Genomic DNA, 21,975 nt, shown 5'->3' on the forward strand with positions numbered 1-21,975 from the left:
GGGAGGGGGGGGGTAAGGGAGAAAAATGCACCTTCGTCTGTAGGAAAACATCCTTGCGTCGGCACTGGGCCCAAAGCAGCTGCCCCTTGAGCCCACAAAAGATACACACATGACACCGTTCTGTTTACTATGCAATCAGCGCATAGTGTTGCTCCTCCACTGCTGTACTCCGTGTAGCGTGACCATGTGATGTCTCACATGGGGTCACATCTCACACTGGGTCATATCTCCCTTGGACATCTCTGGTGTGGGGGGTATGGGCACGGGAAGCCCAAGAAAATGTTTGCCCAAGGTCCAATCATTATTAAAGATGACCCTGGCCTAGCATGTGTTCATAATATATCAGGGCAACAATGGAACATTGTAGGCTGTAAACACTGGGCCTCACGGAACAGGCCATTGCACTGAGAACATAAGCTATGCAGTATGATGGTGATTTTAATGCAGGGGAAAGGAAGGTTTGTTTAAAGTAAAACATTTTTCTATTTTTGAAAAGAATGCAGAAGATTTAGAACCTTGTCCAGGTTTTTACTGCCGGCAGTGCCCAAGATCTAACCTCGCTATAACAATTGTCATCTGGGAAAAAAGCGAGTTGTAATCAAGATTTTAGGTTGTCCCAAGAAGAGGAGTAGAGGTGAAATCTTTCAATGGGGATGGCTGTCAGAAGTGGGATTTTGGATAGAGTTGCATTTACTTACTGTTGTTTCTTTGGGGACAGGGAGTACACGGAAGTTGTCCCAGCTGGTACATGACAACAATAAAAACCTATATAAAGCGTTAAAAAAAGAGTATTGGTTGTAGACTTATATACAGTATCTCACCGAAGTGAGTACACCCCTCACATTTTTGTAAATATTTTATTACATCATATCGTGTGACGGCACAGAAGAAATGACACTTTGCTACAATGTAAAGTAGTGAGTGTAAAGTACAGCTTGTATATCAGTGTACATTTGCTGTCCCCTCAAAATAACTCATCACACAGCCATTAATGTCTAAACCACTGGCAACAAAAGTGAGTATACCTCTAAGTGAAAATTTCCAAATTGGGCCCAAAGTGTCAATATTTTGTGTGGCCACCATTATTTTCCAGCACTGCCTTAACCCTTTGGGCATTGAGTTCACCAGAGCTTCACAGGTTTCCACTGGAGTCCTCTTCCACTCCTCCATGACGACATCACGGAGCTGGTGGATGTTACAGACCTTGCGCTCCTCCACCTTCCGTTTGAGGATGCCCCACAGATGCTCAATAGGGTTTAGGTCTGGAGACATGCTTGGCCAGTCCATCACCTTTACCCTCAGCTTCTTTAGAGCGTGACCATGTGATGTCTCACATGGGGTCACATCTCACACTGGGTCATATCTCCCTTGGACATCTCTGGTGTGGGGGGTATGGGCACGGGAAGCCCAAGAAAATGTTTGCCCAAGGTCCAATCATTATTAAAGATGACCCTGGCCTAGCATGTGTTCATAATATATCAGGGCAACAATGGAACATTGTAGGCTGTAAACACTGGGCCTCACGGAACAGGCCATTGCACTGAGAACATAAGCTATGCAGTATGATGGTGATTTTAATGCAGGGGAAAGGAAGGTTTGTTTAAAGTAAAACATTTTTCTATTTTTGAAAAGAATGCAGAAGATTTAGAACCTTGTCCAGGTTTTTACTGCCGGCAGTGCCCAAGATCTAACCTCGCTATAACAATTGTCATCTGGGAAAAAAGCGAGTTGTAATCAAGATTTTAGGTTGTCCCAAGAAGAGGAGTAGAGGTGAAATCTTTCAATGGGGATGGCTGTCAGAAGTGGGATTTTGGATAGAGTTGCATTTACTTACTGTTGTTTCTTTGGGGACAGGGAGTACACGGAAGTTGTCCCAGCTGGTACATGACAACAATAAAAACCTATATAAAGCGTTAAAAAAAGAGTATTGGTTGTAGACTTATATACAGTATCTCACCGAAGTGAGTACACCCCTCACATTTTTGTAAATATTTTATTACATCATATCGTGTGACGGCACAGAAGAAATGACACTTTGCTACAATGTAAAGTAGTGAGTGTAAAGTACAGCTTGTATATCAGTGTACATTTGCTGTCCCCTCAAAATAACTCATCACACAGCCATTAATGTCTAAACCACTGGCAACAAAAGTGAGTATACCTCTAAGTGAAAATTTCCAAATTGGGCCCAAAGTGTCAATATTTTGTGTGGCCACCATTATTTTCCAGCACTGCCTTAACCCTTTGGGCATTGAGTTCACCAGAGCTTCACAGGTTTCCACTGGAGTCCTCTTCCACTCCTCCATGACGACATCACGGAGCTGGTGGATGTTACAGACCTTGCGCTCCTCCACCTTCCGTTTGAGGATGCCCCACAGATGCTCAATAGGGTTTAGGTCTGGAGACATGCTTGGCCAGTCCATCACCTTTACCCTCAGCTTCTTTAGCAAGGCAGTGGTCGTCTTGGAGGTGTGTTTGGGGTCATTATCATGTTGGAACACTGCCCTGCTGCCCAGTCTCCAAAGGGAGAGGATCATGCTCTGCTTCATTATGTCACAGTACATGTTGGCATTCATGGTTCCCTCAATGAACTGTAGCTCCCCGGTGCCGGCAGCACTCATGCAGCCCCAGACCATGACACTCCCACCACCATGCTTGACTGTAGGCAAGAGACAGTTGTCTTTGTACTCCTTATCTGGTTGCCGCCACACACGCTTGACACCATCTGAACCAAATAAGTTTATCTTGGTCTCATCAGACCACAGGACATGGTTCCAGTAATCCATGTCCTTAGTCTGCTTGTCTTCAGCAAACTGTTTGCGGGCTTTCTTGTGCATCATCTTTAGAAGAGGCTTCCTTCTGGGACGACAGCCATGCAGACCAATTTGATGCAGTGTGCGGCGTATGGTCTGAGCACTGACAGGTTGACCCCCACCCCTTCAACCTCTGCAGCAATGCTGGCAACACTCATGCGTCTATTTGCCAAAGACAACCTCTGGATATGACGCTGAGCACCTGCACTCAACTTCTTTAGTCGACCATGGCGAGGCCTGTTCTGAGTGGAACCTGTCCTGTTAAACCTCTGTATGGTCTTGGCCACCGTGCTGCAGCTCAGTTTCAGGGTTTTGGCAATCTTCTTATAGCCTAGGCCATCTTTATGTAGAGCAACAATTCTTTTTTTCAGATCCTCAGAGAGTTCCTTGCCATGAGGTGCCATGTTGAACTTCCAGTGACCATTATGAGAGAGTGAGAGCGAAAACACCAAATTTAACACACCTGCTCCCCATTCACACCTGAGACCTTGTAACACTAACGAGTTACATGACACCGGGGAGGGAAAATTGCTAATTGGGCCCAATTTGGACATTTTCACTTAGGGGTGTACTCACTTTTGTTGCCAGCGGTTTAGACATTAATGGCTGTGTGTTGAGTTATTTTGAGGGGACAGAAAATGTACACTAATATACAAGCTGTACACTCACTACTTTACATTGTAGCAAAGTATCATTTCTTCTGTGTCGTCACTTGAAATTATATAATAAAATATTTACAAAAATGTGAGGGGTGTACTCACTTTGGTGAGATACTGTAGTCTTAGCTCTTCAGCTCTTAGCAATTTCACTGAATATACACTCTTTTATGTCACTTCTCTAAGCCTGTCGTCTGAACTACAACTTAGAGGGTTATTCACTTAGCGGGTTATTCACTTAGCTGCCGAATGCAGCCAAGTGAATAACTGAGCTGAACGACATTTGGCTATTCACTTCGGCTCAGTACGGCTGATTTCAGTAGATCGGCTAAAATCAGCCGTACATCGGCTGCCTTCAGCTTCCTTTGGTCAGCCGAACGTGCTCTGGGTGTTCTGCTGAGCCGAAGTACAGAAGCGATTCGAATTAGCCGATACAACACCTGGATTGGCTGAACTGAAGCTCCGGCAGTTCACTCGCTGCCGTTCGCCCCTATTCTTATAGGGGCCGAACGGCAGTGAGTGAATAGGCAAATGCCGCCAAGTGGCATTCGGCTTGGCTATTCTGCTTGCTACCGCCAAGGATAGGAATTTTAGGAGGGAACCCAAGTTAAAAGGAACCCCACCCCCAAAAATGAGGGAAAGAAAATGTGGGATCACCCCTAAAATTCCCAACCAGACCCTTGATCCGAGCACAGGCTGGCAGGGCAGGGGGGAACAAGCAAGCGCCCCCCCCCCCCCCCCTGCAATACCAGGCCACATGCCCTCTGCACTGGGAGGGTGCTTTTCCAGGTTCCGGCCTGAAAAAATTCATGTAATGATAATAAATGGTATAATGCACACTGTGTGTGCGTCCAAGAGCAGATTACATATTATTTTTAATATTCATATTATTATTCAGGTTTTATATGGCGCCAGCAGTTTGTGCAGCACTTTACAAAATAAAGGGAGATGGTACAGTTATAAAGCAATTCAATACAAGATGATTGAGAGGACCCTGTTCCTGAGAGCTTGCAATCTACTCTGAACAAGTGTAAATGCATGTACATCTTAATACAGGAAAAAATTGATCTGAGAATGTAAAGTTTGTGCATACTTCCCAGAGCAATATCCTGCAGGAGACCCAAGTGAATGAGAGCTTTTTCAATACATATAATACAGGGTTTTAATCCGGCCTGTGGAAGATTTTCCCATCTCTTCAGGGTTAACTGTATTGGTCTTAAAACAAAAGGCTATATAAATAGTATGCATTACCTGTCTTGTTTGTTTATGTTTTCAATTCTGCCGTGGCAATGCCCATTTCTGTTCGTTGCCATGGGGAGTTGTAGACACAATGGAATAACATATGAGCGCTCAGCAGAAAATTGCAGACAGTTGTAGACAGGGTCAGGCAGGCCTTGCTGGCATAAAGCAGACTCTGAGTGGACAAAACTATACTTGACAAAAACTGGGATTGCATTAAAGAACAAGATAAAAAATGGTATTAAAAAAGGTAACAAATACATAGTCTTGTGTAACAACATCAAATGTGAAAGTGTCGGAAAAACAGGTTTTCTTCAAGGGCTCTGTTACATATGTTCTAATTTTCTATCCAATACAAGTTAATGCAAATACAAAAGCAACTCAGCAGTTGCAACCCAAAAGTAGCTCAAATCATACTGCATTTGATTCTGAGTCTGCTGCCTAAGTACATGAGCCAAAAAGTTTTTTTAACCCCTTCATGACTGAGGCCTTTTTTTCATTTTTTGTACCCATGTTATATTCCACATTTTAGGCCTGAAAATTACTTAAAACCCCCCCAACATTATATATTTTCTGAATGCCAAGACCCTATAGAATAAAATGGTGGTATTTAGTACAATATCCATTTAATTATCCTCTTGGATAAAGTAAGGGAGGGTCAGAAGCCCATGGGTAGATTCTGATAGCCTTAAGGCCTCATTCACACACAACGCAAGAGCAAAATTGCATATTGCGTATATACGCATCTATGCGCGTATATACGAGCGTTTATGCGCGTATATACGAGCGTATGTGCGTGTATGCCTGCACTATTTGCATTCCCAGAATGCATCATTCCTAATAGACATTTTAATGAACTGTACGCACATATGCTCATACACATGCGTATACACGCGCAAGCATGCGTATGCGTGGAAAATACGCAGAAATACGCTGCCTGGACGCATCTCGGTTCCATTCTGTTTCTGCGCATTTTTACGCTACGCAAATATACGGCTCCATACGCGGCTATGTGTATGGAGCCATTTATTTGCACATGTTGCATATGGTACAATACGCACGTACGCGTGTATATGCGCGGTAGTGTGAATGAAGCCTTACTGTCTGTCCCTTAGATACATTAGCAATTGAGAAGAAATCCCCTCTTTGTTGTCACCTAAAGATTTCTATTCTATTTCTGTTCTGCTAACAACTCAAACTTTTGTTTTTGTCCGAAATAAATGCTCAGTGGGGAGGTAAGGGAAATATATATTTAGTCAGATAGGCGTTATACTAACAGCCTCCATTTTCATAGCCTTACCTCAACTCCAGATCCCATGCTCCCAGTAATAAGCGCTGAGTGACAGAAATGTTCTGTCTATGCAAGGACATTTGTGATCAGCAGGTTTGGTTGTTACTCTGCCAGCATAAAGCAATAGAAGAGGAGAGTAGAAAGGAGCTTTCTTACTACGACAGAAAGGGATTTTTTTAACATTTCCATTTAAAAATCAATGACAAATTAAAACAAGCTAGGATACAGGACTATAAAGATTAAAAGGTGTGAGATTTCAGTTGGGCTTTAAAGTTGTCTTTAAAATCCGGCGGGGAAAAAATCCATAAAAATGTAAAGTTCACTATGGCTGATTATCTCCAATCATGTTCTTTATCACATTCAAACTGTTAGGAGCATGCAACATGCTCTTAAGCCACCTGTGTCGGCCTCTGCCCAGCCTGCCACCCCATTGCTGTCATCACTCTGGCCTTCGCTTTGGTTGCCATGCAACAGGCCCTCCTCTTGCTGCAATGCCCCCTCCGCTCCCATTGGCTGGCAGCAGCACTCCCCTTGGGCTGGATTCCCCATTGCTAGGCAGCAGCTCAACTTAGACTGCTTTGGTTCCTCTGCTGTGAATGGCCATGGTGCCTAGTTTGCCTTATTTAAACATCACATGCCCTTTCGGTTCAAACTACTTGTCTTTGGATTTCCCTACTGTCACCTGCCTGCTCTGACCTTTGCTTCCCCCTGGATTACACTGTTGTCTGCCGCCTGCCCTGACCACTGCCTCTGAATTTTTATACCGATTACACACCTTCTGAAACAGTAGTCCACGTCTGGCGCTTCTGAGGACCACAGGTATTCCTTTGTTATATCCTTGCTCAGCCTCTTGTGCCACTTGGCCAGCGGCTGCCATTGTGTACTAAGTCCTGGCGGCAACCAAGCACTGGTAGGCCTGCTTGTCTTTACTTCAATATCATTGCTGTATAGAATTATATACTTCAATGCCAGTTTGTGTTTATACACAACATATTGTTTCAGTATTATTATTACTATAATTAAAGTCTTGCCTATGAAGGACTGCTTTATAAATAATACTTTAGCACTAATATTCTGCACAATGCAGGACCATTGTTCATAGGTGGGGTGAGAGAATGGATTTGAGTTAAATTGATTTTGTAATGAAATTACTGATTTACCATTGCCAAACTTTCGCTGAAGCAGAAACTCTCAAACTCTCTTACTGATTTGCTTGTTTAAAAATGTTTGAAAATAAAAATCCTAATCCTTTTTTAATACTTAGTGGGTGTGCAGGTTGTTTGAAGTGTATTTAGGGTATTTTAGTTTATTTCATAAAGTGTTGTTTTTTTTTTGAGTAATTGTGTATGCGTTATTTGTGTTTACTGTGCGTGCTTTTTTTTTCCACGGTCTGTTTTGTTCCTGCTTGTGGGAACATTCATAAAAATACTGTGTTTTGGCAGAACAAGTCCAAAGTGATTGAAAGGAGCCATTTAAAGCCCACTGCACCCTTAGAAACCACCTTAATTTCGCCTTCGTCTGTTGACTCCCATGCTTATCACCACAATGATGAAATTTCGCTGTAATCTCTGAAATTTCATGAGACCTGAGAATGAGTGCTGTGAATGACTTGATGTAGTTATTAGTTTATTTAGTTATTATTTATGAATTAGTTATTAAATGGTCTGTTGAGCACATACAGAAAGATGATTTAATATATATGCCAATCGTAAAAATGGTTTTGGTCAGTTTTTTTAAAAGCATTTGTTTAAAAAATTACAGATATGAATATATATTACAGGATAAATTCATGACACTGTTGCCCATTGGCACCAGCTTGAATGTCTCTGCTAGTGGACAGGGACATGGGTATGACATTTTTTTAACTCAGCAGTCTGTGTAACCTGACATCTCCTTTTTTTCTGATCTATTTTACCGCAGGAAGTGGATTTTAAATATGGAATATTTCCCTTTTCAACAGATTATTTAAAAAAAAAAAAATACAGGGCTATATATATTTTTTTTAGAGTATTATTCAGAATCAGTTGTTTTTTACATGCATAGAAAGATGATCATCTGTGATTTCACATTAGTATTTGAAATTTAGCAGGGCTCATAATTTCCCCAAAGAATATGTTTTAATAGCAGGTGTATATATATTACTACATTTTACATTCATTTTACGTTAACTTAATCTTCCTGTGAAGTGTACATGAACTTAATGAAACTTGACAAAAAGAAATGAAGGTGACACTTTTCTGGAAGAATATTAATTCCCTTTGCAAGCTGATGTAATTGAAGCCGTAGCATTACAATGCATTACCCCAGTGACTCCTCCCAGCTGTTTAAATTGGATCATTGAACTTTGTTTACTTTAAATAAAATATTAAAAATGGAAATTCATACAAGTAGCCAAGCCTACCTGAGGACATTTTAATTGACCTTGACTTTGCTTGAATAAACAAGGTTATATGCTGTGTAAAATAATTTGGTCCCTGGTAACGTTGTGTTCTGAGAACACCTTAACCACCCAAGCCAGCCTGAAAGCCAAGGATTCCCTACTCCACACATTTTAGTCTTCCTGCATAATGTCTAAAAACCCCTACTCATTCATTATGTTTTACAACGCTTATGTATCTACATCAGAGGCAGAAAAATGTAAATCTGAGTGAAAAAAGAACAACACCCTAAAAGCCCTACTTAATTTGCCTGCAAGGGATCATAACATTAATTTAGAAACTTAGAAACCTTGAAAAAATGAAAATATAATTGAGCCATTAATTAATAATATATATTATATTATTGCAGATCGAAACCCTAACTAAGAGGGATATTCGCAAAAGGGTGAAGAGTTTGCAGAATGCAGGAGAAGTGAACAATCTAGGACAACATAGCTGATTCGGAAACATTCTCCTATTCAGCTCACTTTCAAGTTCAGCTATGTTGTCCTAGATTGTTTACCTCTCCCGCCTCCCACAAACTCTTCACCCTTTTGTGAATAGACCTGTAAATATTATTTAATTTGCTAAAGCATGCCTCCCAAATTTCTGAGAAGAGAAAAAGGGACACCTTCCATCATATTGATGGGAATTCACTAAGACTTGAGCAAACAGAATATGGATATATAGCTTTCATTTTAAAGTGTAGTTTCACTTTTGCAGCCAAATTGGAATAACACCTATTTTATATTTGTTACATGTCCACATTCACATGCGTAACTTAAAAAACAGTCCTGACTGTAACCTGACTTTAGAGCCTTTGTTTTAGGACACATTCACACCAGCAAGCACATGTTATGCTCTGTATAACATGCCCACGCGTGTGTGCGTTGTGTGGGGGCGCTGTGATATGTTGTTACAACACATTGCACTGTTTACTTTTTTTCTTTAACTTTATTAAAATGTCACACATGCATGTTGGTGTGCATTGAAACAATAGGACATACTGTAAGGAAAGGCAATATGCCTTGTCTATGCACTGGGACTGCTTTGGGCAATGTTGCCCAATAGGGCTGTTGTGAAGGAGCTTTTTTAATGCACAGATTAGCGAGTAATAATGCACATGCCTTAATTCACTCTCTCTTATTGCCCCAATTTCCAATGTCACTGGGAATGAAAGTCGGGGTAAATCCAAAATTTTGAGATGCCACCACAACAGGAATGGAGGGGAAGACTGGAGAAAAAGAGGGGGTACATTCTGCAGTACAGAATTTAATTGCATTTATAAAACTGACTTAAAAAAAAGTCTGATTGTTTATTTTCACCATGCACTAGCAATTGATGCATGAAACATACCTTCTTGCATGAGAAATTCTTCAAGGTTATGTTTGGATGCATCTGCTTGCATTATACTCATTCAGACACAGCAGTGCTTTTCCCAGGCTGCTTTAAATATATTTAACATCTGCTAGGGTCTGTGTTGCCACATGATTTCCTTTCAAAGAGGACCTGTACTTTGGAATATGTTTTCTAATAGAAAAAGCAGTCAGAAAACAAATTCATTGGTATTGCCTGAAGGCTCCCTGCCGCTAATCATTTACACAATTCTGACTTGTTTTTTGCTGTGTCTTCATGTGATGGTAGCCATCTTGTTCAAGATGAAGGACTTTACTTCATTGTATTAAAGCTGCCCCCGATGACTGGTGATCTGATGACTAGTAGGGTAATTAAATGATCAAGAAATGCAGGAGAGGTGGAAGAAGCGCACATCCAGAGTACAAGAAGCATTTTCAGGCATGCCCTTGCACTGCAGGTCCTCAGATACAGCTTCCTCTCCAGCATGGAGAACAATGAGCAGACCAGCAGTGACATCACCAAACCTCACTCCAAATCTAGTTAAACTGGCAGTCAGAGGCAGCAATGCCTTGGATGATCTCACAATGCAGATGCACAATTATGAGGCATTCAAAACAAAAGGTACATTTTCAGTCTACTGTTTAGGAACTATTAACACATCTACGTTTCATATAATATAGCAAATGTTCACATTTTAAGTGCAGGTTCATTTAAGGTAACATTTTCAGTGGGTTAGAGATTAACTTATTGTGCTAACACTCTTTTCATGCCAAAAAAGGACACTAGATCATCTGTCCTGTGGAACAGGCTTGTTTTGAATTGCTGCTATTTCATTAAGCATGACATCATCTACATTTAAGAGTTCCGCTAAGTACTAGATTTTATCCTCATTGAACTTGAGATTGTTGGGCCGTGTCCAGATCTTTGCATAGTATGTCATTATTTTCCCGTTTGGACAAGGCTCCTATGATCTATTATGTGTATGCCGTCCATATCTACAAATGTTTATGGACTTTTGATCACATACTTCACCAGGAGATTTGACAATAGATGACTGCGTTAATTTGTATAGCCCCAAGGTGTATTGAAAGTGAACAGTAGCTATGACTTTTCAGATAGACTGACCTTAGATAGCTATCATTATAGTCAAGATAGTGAATAACTGTTTTCCACTCACTTTGAACTGTAAATTCTTAGGGGTGAGAAAGGAGAGATTATGTCATTTGATTGATTTGTTAGGATTACTGGGATCAGGACACACTGAAGCTGACATTCAACTTTCTAGTTATCTTAAGACTGGGAACCAATAAAGCAGCAACAGTGAAATGAATCAAAACTACAGCCAAAAACATTTTTTTGGGATACAGTGGAAAAGAGTCTATCAGGCATTGATTGCATTTTGTATCTGGGTTGGGACCATTTCTCTTCGCTTCTTTTTGTAAATTCCTTCACTTCCTGCCCTGGATAGCAATATTTACCTTATAGAGGTTCTAACCTTTCAATATTCTATCCAAAAGAAAAAATAAAATTCAACTGAGCTGGCTTTAAAAGAAGCCTGTGCTTTGTCCATGAGCAACTCAACTTCTGAGAGCAAGGTGAGTAAGCCCTGTGTAGGCTCTAAATTGTTTTAGTGGGAGATTACACAGGGCTGTTTGACAGCACTGAACCGGTCACCAAGCATTAGCACTGTCACATGAGAGGAAGAAGAACAAGTCACATGTTCTTCCATACCTGAAAGTACCTAGTATTTTCTTCACTTATGGCATCTGAATGGGGGAGGAAAGGAAAGGTGAGTATTTGCTGCTGGGGGGATGGGGGGTAGTAAATAAAGTAAACTTGTTGAGTGTACATAGAGGAAATACAGATTTGCTTTAAAGCAACTCTGACATGCTGTTGAACTCTGCTCTCTTCTACCCCCACGCCCTGTACAGGGTTTCATAGAGACAGCAAGTGAGGCAAAATATCCTCAATGCAGTCACGCATTAAAAAATACAAAAATGTTAATTATTGTCCACCTAAATTAAATGTAAGCTGAAGTTAGGCTTAAATGCCCTAAACTATAACATTAACCCTAACACTTAGTTCAAACCCCATAAAACCATGACCCTAACTCCAAAAGGAATCCTAACCTCTGCATCAGAATGTGCAAAAGGTATACTTTATTCTGTGTAAGGAGTAACTTTGCTGTTAGCTACCAACAAGAACAAGTGATCTGGGCTCTATTAGCTGTGGTAGCTCCCAGGCTAAAAGCAATAGGTGTAGGGGCTACATGATTGTGTTTAAAGTAGGAATGTCCCAATACTACTAGTATCGGTAGGTGCGGGGGGTGGGTGCAGCCAACAGGGAGAGGTGTATGGGCAGAGGCAGCGGGGATCCGAGGAGAAGTGAAGCGCTGAAGCCGGCAGAGCGGTGAGGAAAGAGAGAGCCGGCGGCTATCAGATCCTGGCCGAGCGGCTCTCTCTCTCCTCACCACTCTGCCATCTTAAAGTGGCAGCGCTTCCTCCTCCTCCCCGCCGGCTTCAGTGCTTCACTTCTCCTCTGATTCCCCGCCGCCTCTGCCCATACAGGCGGGGGAGAGCAGTGGGGATCCAGAGGAGAAGCTGCAGGCTGTGCCGCCCCACCTCTCCCTGTTGGCTGTGCCCACTCCCCGCACCTGCGCCCAAGGCGAGAGCCTTGGTCGCCTCGGACATGTGGGGACATGTATCCTGCTTTGGGGACATGTATTCTCAGAATACATGTCCCCAAAGCAGAATACTATTCTGCTTTAAGGACATGTGTTCAGCTTTGGGGACATGTGTTCTGCTGTGGGCACATGTATTCAGTTCTGGTGACATCTGTATTTAGCTCTGGTGAGAAACTGCCCTAAAATGATCAGTCTGTGTTGTTTTAGAAAAAAATGTCACATGTCCTTTTAAGAAAAAGTATCGGTAATTGGTATCGGCAAGTACATGAGGGACAGTACTGGTACTTGGTTTTAAAAGAGTGGTATCGGGACATCCCTAGTTTAAAAGGAGGAAGGAGGTGAAGGGCTAAAACAGTATATGAGAAAGAAGTGGGGTGGTAAATACATGATTGGTCAGGTGGAGAGGAACAGGAAAGGCTTCAGGGGTAGAACGGAAGGTGGGATCAACCAGCAGGCAGTTGGCAGAGATTCGGTAATTCGTGAGTCTTGGCAGCAGTTGAAGCTCTTTCCAGAATAACAAAGTAGGTCCAAGGCCTTTGCAGGAGCTCAGAAAACAATCTAGTAATAAAGGAACTTGGAGGCACTACAAGTTGGCTGCATTTGGTGAGTGCAAACATTTGATAAGCGTATGTAAACCCTAACAATTAACTTCTCTTATTTACTAATTTTAGTCAGTTAAACATAACGCTGAGTGCAAACAATTTCCTTTTAGAAATCCAAAGCCATTCTGTGACCTGTACTCAGCAGCCTTGTCTAATCAGCCTTCCTAAGACATCACCCTATGTTGTAGTGATGAGAAGAGGGTAGGCATTCTGTGGTCCAGCAATACACAACAGGGCAGAGCATGTACAATTTCTTGCATTTGCAGTACAGAAAAGGTAGAACAGGAAATTAGGAGCGGAGAACATTCTGCCTGGATGAAAAGGTATTCTCCTGTACTTCTGAGGTCCTTCAAGCATTACATGGGGAAATGTGCATGTATTGCAGAGATATACTGAATACATTTTTATTTTGCCCAGGTATGTATTTCAAGTTCTCTCTTCCCTAGTACACAGATATAAAGATTTTTTATGCTGAAAAACTGATTTGATCCTGGTATGGTCATGAGCTGTTAGAAATGGCACTGTGGTGTAATCCTGTCCTGCTTAAATGGATAATTTCTTATACTTCCTTCCAGGTCTCTCTCAGGACGCATAGTGGGCGGTGTCTGGTGGTTTTTCACCCTCATCATCATCTCATCTTATACAGCAAACTTAGCGGCCTTCTTGACAGTGGAGAGGATGGTATCGCCCATCGAGAGTGCTGACGATTTGGCTAAACAGACAGAGATAACATATGGAACCCTAGATTCTGGATCTACAAAAGAATTTTTTAAGGTTCGATAAAATCATTACTATCTGATTGATTTGTGCAGTGGCTCTCAGAAAATGTCAGTGCAGCCAACACAATGATGCCATTGCAGATGTTCAAATCTTTTGTAAATATGGTGATTCATTGGGCCTCTCACAGACATCACAGAACTGCCACTTACAGTCACAAGGGGGCTGCGGGGGGTGCGGCCCACACCCAGGTGCCATCATTGGAGGGGTGACACCAAAATGATTGACGGTCATTTTGGTGTCACCCCCTATGAAAAGCCGGGCACTCGGTCACCGACCGAGAGCCCGACAGTGTCAGGAGAAAGGAGGGAACCCGGTGGTATACCTCATCCTGCCAGGTGAACGTCCCCTCATCTATCTGCTGGTGTCCATCACCAAGATGGCCGCCGGCAGGTGTCAATTAGACGACCGCACATGCGCGATGACGTCACGTCGGGGTGTCACCCGGTCTCCGCTCCGGGTGACACCCAGCCTCGGGATGCCCCTGGCCACCTACAATGCCTTCATCTATCTTTCATTCCAGAAGAGCGGAGCCATCTTTGTTCAAGCATTGTCCAGGGTCAGCATCTGCTTCCTTGACTGAGATGCTGCCTCAGAGACAATTACATATATTTTGGTGACTGTGCAGTTCGTGGCTACGTTCAAACATGTCTGGCACAGATCAGCCCCTGCTGAAACCTCTTACCTTGCTAAAATGTTGCTGATCTCATCACTGAGGGAAAAGCGACTGAGGAAATGCTTCATTACAATTTTACAGTTGTAATTGTAACAGTGTCCCTATGTGGGCACCTGTTTAAATGACAATTGTCACAGCTAGTATTTCTCCTTACTTCATATTGTGTCTCTACAGCAGGAAGTGAAGGAGATCTCTGCAATGGGGACACAGCAATAAAACATGACAAAGGTTTTAACCTTTCCCCAGACTAGAGACTTAATAAAACGTCTGTGTGGAGGTCCGCTTTAAGAATAAAATTAAATTACCATCAATAGGTTCCCTACTGGGTGGATACTTAACATCCATCATTGATCTTCCATTCATGCATCTGTATTCTTTAAATCTGAATGAAAGAAAATTCCAGACATTAAAAGAGAACTATGGGGTCTATTCACAAAGCTGCCGAAGGATCTAGCCGTAGCTTTGGTCGATGCTTCGGCCCCAGGGCCCCTTCGGTTCAGTAGAACCGAAGGGGTGCTGTACGGGCTATTCACTCGAACGTGGCCGAGAGGCTCAGTCGAGCCGAACGCATATGCCTCGGCTCGGCTGAGCCGCGCTGAAAGCCGAAGCTGGCCGAGCAGCCGGCCGACAGCCTGCTTCTTACAGCTGGGCTCTGGCCACTTGCAGAGAGATCAGCGTCCCTGGTTACCTGCTAACCAGGGACACTGATCTCCAGACAGCTAACTCTCCCTGGTGCTCCGGGAGTCTCCCACTCCCGGCCACCAAGGGGATAAACGCTGCTGTTTCTTTTTTTTTTTATTCTGACATGGAGCCGTGTCTGAATAGAAAAAATAAATAAATAATTTTTGCCCATTGGAATGCATTGCTAGATTCCTATTGGCTATTTCAATTTGGTATTTCAATAGCCAATAGTAAACTAGCATTGTACCCGCCCCCTGCTGCAGTTCAGTGCGGGTACAATGCTTGTTTAATATTGGCTATGGCAAATTGAAATAGGCAATAGGAATTAGACATGTGCACTGCCAAAAAATTCGTTTAGTTTCGTTTTGTTTTAAATTCAGATTTGTGTTATTTCGTTTTTCAGGATTCGTGTGTGAAAGTCAATTCGGATTCTGAATTCGGATTCGGACGAAATTCGGTAGCGTTAGTACGAACGTTCGTTTCGTTTTCTGTTCTTATTCGTTTCTTATTCGTTTCGTTCGTTCGTTTGCAGCAAAAGTGACATTTGAGGGGGAAAAAATATTTTTCTCCTTCTCTAATGTCACTTTGCTCCAACGAACGAAACGAATAAGAAACGAATAAGAACAGAAAACGAAACGAACGTTCGTACGAACGCTACCGAATTTCGGAAATGGAAATTCGGATTCGTTTGCATTCGTTATGTCTGTAATTCGGAATTCGGATACATCCGAATGTCCGAATTTCCGAAAATTCGTCCGAATTTCGATTCGGAACGAAACGAATCGCACATGTCTAATAGGAATGTAGCAATGCATTCCAATGGTAATTGCAAGAACTTGCGCTAATGGAAAAATAGCACTAATAGGTGAATAAATAAATAAAATGTATGACCCAGGAACTACAAATATGATTTCTATAAAACTGAAAGCGTACAAAAAGCTGCTGGACTCAGGCACTAGGCCCTAGAGCAAAGATTGTGTTAAATAGTACAGCGCTAAACGTCATTGACGTGTAATGCATTCCAATGGGCAAAAATAAATATAAAAATTTTCGATGCTGACATGGCTCAGTGTCAGAATAAAGAAAAAAAAAGAAAAAGCATTGTTTCTCTCCTGGGCAGCCGGGAGCGGGAGGCTCCCAGAGAGCCCGGGAGAGCAGAACCGCCGGACAATAGAAAACTGTTGGGCGGAGCTAGCTGTCATTGCTAGCTCCACACAATCGTTTTCTATTTACTTTTTTAAAACTTTTAAAACTATTTTTCTGTTCTGCTCGGTCCCTCTGAGGGACCGAGCAGAACAGCCGAGCCGAATGCCGCTCATCTATAAGAATAGGCTGAACAGCAGTGAGTAGCCTGCCGGAGGTTCGGCTCAGCCGATCCAGATGTTGGATCGGCTTAGTCGAAATCCTTCTGCACTTCGGGTCAGCCGAACATGCTGAGCATGTTCGGCCGACCCGAAGCCATGCGAAGCAAGCCGATGTACGGCTGATTTCAGCCGATATACAGCTGAAATCAGCCGTACCAGCCTGAAGTGAATAGCCAAACAGTGTTCGGCTCACTTCACTTCAGGTCGGTCATTCACTCGGCTGCCTACGGCAGCTTAGTGAATAGACCCCTATGTGTTTTTCCCCATAGTTCTTTGTAGGGTCACGCGGGAGGACATATACTAATCTCCTCCCGTGACTCAAACCTCAGTAAATAACCTGCCATATACTGAGAGTGCCGTAGCCGGGACAGATCCTGACAATACTGTTCAGATCTACCCAGCTGCGTGAATGACAGCTGGCTCTGCCTATCTAGAGGCAGAGCCAGCTGTGCCCGCCCACTCCCCCGTTCGTTCCTCCACTCAGCCCTGGAGGATCGGAGAGGGGAGGGAGGAATCCCTGCGGGGAGTGGTGACTGACAGTCACCGCTCACTGCAGGGAGACGATCGTGAAGTGAGCGGATCGGTGCATGTTTCTGCTCACTTCCCGTTTGATAGAGCCGACCTGTGACAGCTTCTTTGTCACAGGTTGGCTCTAACTATGAGGATGAGTGGAAATCACTGACCTCATAGTTCTCCTTTAATTTCTCAAATGTATTAAGATGTGTTGATAATTGCCATTTTAAAACAATCTTTAGTGCTCTTTTTTCCTGCATTTCTATAAGCCATCACAAAATAGTTATAGGATATGTCTTCCTCCTTGTCATTAAAGCATACGTATCAAGCTTTGTATACAGTTTATGCACCATAAGTGTAACAAAAAAGAACAGTTTTCATGGCTTGTCTCCTGCTATCAAAATATCAAAAGACCTCTTGCCTAATTTGTAATTCCAGCTTTTTTTATGCATTACTTTAAGCAGTTGTGTACGGAAGCTCCGCTTCAGATAATATGCCATGAAAGCATTTTAACGAGACATTAAATTTCTCAAATAGCTGTTCACCACTTTCCGTCCTGAAAGCTTTTTTGATAGCATCAATAGTCACAAAATGTGTATATCTTGTCACAGGTTCTTAAATGGTTTCCAAGTCTGCTTTCTTCTGTTGTTTTCCTAGAGATCTAAAATAGCTGTGTTTGAAAAAATGTGGACTTACATGCGTTCAGCGGAACCCTCGGTTTTTGTTAAGACCACTGAGGAAGGGATGAACAGAGTGAGAAAGTCTAAAGGCAAATATGCCTATCTTTTGGAGTCCACGATGAACGAGTATATAGAACAGAGAAAACCATGTGACACCATGAAGGTGGGAGGTAACTTGGATTCCAAGGGCTATGGCATTGCCACCCCAAAGGGGTCAGCTCTGAGGTATGTAGCTAAGCTTTGCTTTATTGTACATTGATATTGCTCTTTGGCTGTAGACCCTGGGAGTACATGGAGGTCAAAAAGTATCCCCTCATTGGACTGTCCATCTTTATGTATATTCATCCATTTGCTTGTGTCATTCCATTCAATAGAGTATTATCCTAAAATGAAATGAAGATACAGCTAGCTATCATATGTAACTTTCAATAGCTGGAGGACCTGAGATGTGAAACTTGTGACAAAGAAGGCACAAGAGGGCAAAGTGTAAAGAACTAGTCTCCAGTATTGCCTGTAAGCTCCATGCAGCTGAACATTTTCACAGTACTGTCACACCATGCCTTGTTCTGCACTGTGTCTCTGTGTAGAGGGCTTTACTTTGTCATGTAAGACCTGTCCCCCCAATAAGTGGTAATCTTATGACTGGTGGGGTCATATTCAAGAAGCAGGGTAGGAACAGAAATCACAGATCCATAGAATGGATGAAGCATAGGCAGGGAGATCTTTGTACTGCAGGTCCTCAGGTACAGCTTCTACTCCAGTAAGGAGAGCAGGGATCCGCCTAGTAGTGACATCACCAAATGTTCAGCTGGCCATACACTGCTCAATTTTTTTCTTCAACCTGCAGGATGAATGAAAAAAAATAAAGCAGATTTCTTCATCAACGCTATGAGCGTGTTGATTGAGAAATTCCTGCAGTTTCTTTTGAAATACAAAACAGTTGCCGTCGCTGTTCGTACGAATTTTTTCCAACCAGCTCAATCACCTGATCAAGGGATGCTGGCTGAAAGGGTGCCAAAAGTGGCACCCACTGAGGGAATTTCACGAAGTGTATTGCCACCTTTACTCTCTTGAGACTAGCAGCCAGATGAAGCAGCACATTAGATGATCTGATAATGCAGATTTACAGCTACAAAACAGCAGTGCCAAGGCATAGATACATGTTGGGAAGTACACTGAGATGTTTCAGGCTTCCTAGATGTTTCCTAAAGGATAACAGATCTTCTTTTTTTGAGTTCAGGTCCATCTGACCTTGGCTTCATTCCCCACCATGTAATAACCTATAGAGGACCCCAGCCTCAATCTGAATAAAAAGCAGCAGATCCATTTTATTCAGCTGCTATGTTTGTCACCTTGACCCATGGTTCTCAAACTGTGTGTTTATCTCTTGTGTAGCCTTTAAAGCCAAACTCCTGCGGCTTAAGCACCTTTTCAACCTATGACTTTATTTTAATTTTTATCATATTTAGAAATATGTTGGAGTATGAATAAATCATCATTTATCAGAATTTTTACTGCTACGTGTGACGGGAAGGTCACCCTTCACTTCCTTTCCTGATGACATCACAAGAAATTAGCAGATAATCTCCTGAAAGTCATAGGAAATCCTTCTTTTGACAGGGATTTTTCACTATGAGGTTTCCTGTTATCCCCTGTCCATTAAAAATTGTCAGTGATGGCATTTCTGTACTTTCTGTTCAGAAAGTGTGGTTGAGCTCCCCAGCAGCACTGAAACCCTCACAGGGATTTTAACCCACCCCATCTCTATCCAGAACAAAAAGATACATTTGGCTAGAATTCTACTCTACCTCTACAGGGGTGTTTCTTTACTTCTCTAAGGCCAGTTCACACCTGGGCGTTTTGTAGCGCGTTCCTACGCTCTGCAAAATGCTCAAACACCGAAATCCCATTATTTCCTATAGGTATGGTTCACCTCCTGGGCGTATTACAGGCCATATGAACGTGCTACAAAACACCCTACACCCAAAGAACTACAGGAGCTTCTTTGGGGCGTATTTGCCGCGCGTATTCATTGGGATACAGCCTAAGTCAAATTCAATTTATCTGAACTTTAAAAATGCTTTTTTTCTAGGTGGAGAGTGTCTGCTATCACAGTTCATATCACTTCCACTCACCTGTTGCTAGATTAACAGGTCCTTAGTGAGGAAAACGGACACATGGGTGGTCTGCTACTTTCATTGGCAAGCTCTGCACTGCAAGGTGTGAAAGCAGGTTTAGACTAAGAGCGGGCTTTGTAAATTCCACTTTGTATATGTTGGTAAACATAGTCAGATCAACATCATTTTCCGACAGCTGTAAAGAGTGATGGTACCTGCCTGGGTATAATCTAAATACTCAGTATACAGATTGTTTTTTTTAATGGAGTTCCACTGATAATGCTTTCCAAAAAAAACTGTAACAATCCTGCGAAAATCAATTTTTTGCACTAATGACTTCTGTGCATGGGTGGCCCAGTTGTTATGTGGGACAACAAATACTAGGCTTTAGGGAGAAAAAAAATTTGAGAACCACTGGTCTAGGTGTTGCAAACCTAAAGATTATGGTAACTGGCACTTAAAACGCACTGCTGTATGGGAACTGACGCTCTATGCAAAGTACCAGCAAAAGCTGAAAACACAGATTCCAGAAAGATTGGCAGGAACGAGGACCACTTCATGTCATTGCATGGATTTCATGCATGGATCTTTTGTTGACTTGGAAAATATTTTCAAAGTTCTATCATCATTTTTTTTCAAATGGACCTTGTAGTGCAGTGTCAAAGCTATCCTATAGTTACGCAGAATTAATCAGAAATTTAAGCAGACCTTGCACTAAAAGATAAGGTACATTTATTACTTCAGCCCCCCCCCCACCCCCCCTTTACAAATCACAGACTGATACTTTAAAATAAAAAAACACACCTTTAAAAAAGAAAGTTATAAAATATACTTACCTTACCCCCTTCCCTTACTAAAGAGGATGACGTCCTTCTTACTGAAAATGCTCATTTCAAAGCAGCCAGTTTACTTTAATGCTTGCCCAACCCATGGTCCATACAGACCTTCTTTCACTCCATCCCCGCTCTGTTTAGCCACTGGGAACACAGAAAAATGTGCTGTATTTTCAAGTATGGGAGAACATGTGACTTACATTAGCCCACTGCACTCCTTACCAGTATACCCCAAAATGATGGGTGCTGAAGTGACTGTGGATAACACAGCTCAAATCCAAGACGAAACAGTATGTCACCAACACATCGGAGTAAATGTGTCCTAAAACGTCTTTGTTGACGCATTTAGATCATGTCACAAAACAGGTAATGTTTCAGGGCCACTCTGGGTCCCTTCATCAGGCTCCAGCCAATGTGCTGGTGACATACTGTATCTAACACACATTGGCCACCCAGGCATCCAGTGTTGTCACAAGAGGACAGTGAGAGATTCTTTATAGTTTAGCGGGCGGTGAGCAAAGGGAAGATGAGTATGAAGATCTGGCATTTGTGGGGCCAGCTTTAACATGGATTGTTTCTTTGTCGTACATAGGCATAGCATGGTTTCACTTTAGTTGCAATTTTCTTTGTCAGACTAGTTGATTTAGCATCATACTACTCCTTAAAGTAGGTGTTGGACAATTGTCTGAATTTAAAAACCTTTAACACGTAGCTACGTTCTTCAAACAATCCTAAACTAAATGTGTCACTTTGGTTTTCAGATTGTTATTTGGTCTCGTAGCTGCTCATAAAACATCATATAATTTACTAATTTGTTGTTAAAATAGCAATATATAATGCAGGAAAAGCGGGGTTCAGAGGAAGCTAATAGCAGTTTTGCTGACTAGGTATTTTAGTATTTTCAGTGCAGTCCTGATATATTTCATACGTCACAGAATTGCTGTAACGGCATGCACAAAGTGAGGTGTTCCTAATAGGTCAGTCCATAGCATAAACAGCTTCAACAGTAACAGGCAGACAGATCTTGGTATTAATTGGTCATGCATATGGTTTCTGAAATAACAGATTAATGAATATCCAGGTAAAAATTATCACAACAGCTACAACAAGGCACCAAAGGAACACTTGCCCATGTTGGAATCCCCATTATTATTTGACCTATTTGCCTTAGGCTTCCGACCAACAGTATATATTTGCGCAAGAACAACTATCACAGACATATCTACCACTTACTCCATTGCCAGGACTCACCATGGCACTTAGAGGGAGACTGTGCA

The 21,975-nt window shown here is 42.3% G+C and overlaps 1 protein-coding gene across 1 annotated transcript in view; it reads left to right on the forward strand.

Annotated features, from left to right (window-relative positions):
• GRIA1 (glutamate ionotropic receptor AMPA type subunit 1) overlaps nucleotides 1-21,975 on the forward strand; it is a 236,637-nt gene that overhangs the window by 191,943 nt on the left and 22,719 nt on the right. Inside the window, 2 exon segments of the mRNA XM_018559555.1 lie at nucleotides 13,633-13,831; nucleotides 17,726-17,973. Coding sequence (XP_018415057.1) covers nucleotides 13,633-13,831; nucleotides 17,726-17,973 — 447 coding nt within the window.

The sequence above is a fragment of the Nanorana parkeri genome, unplaced genomic scaffold (assembly GCF_000935625.1).
Source record: "Nanorana parkeri isolate BGI_ZX_2015 unplaced genomic scaffold, ASM93562v1 scaffold403, whole genome shotgun sequence".
NCBI classification, from domain to species: domain Eukaryota; kingdom Metazoa; phylum Chordata; class Amphibia; order Anura; family Dicroglossidae; genus Nanorana; species Nanorana parkeri.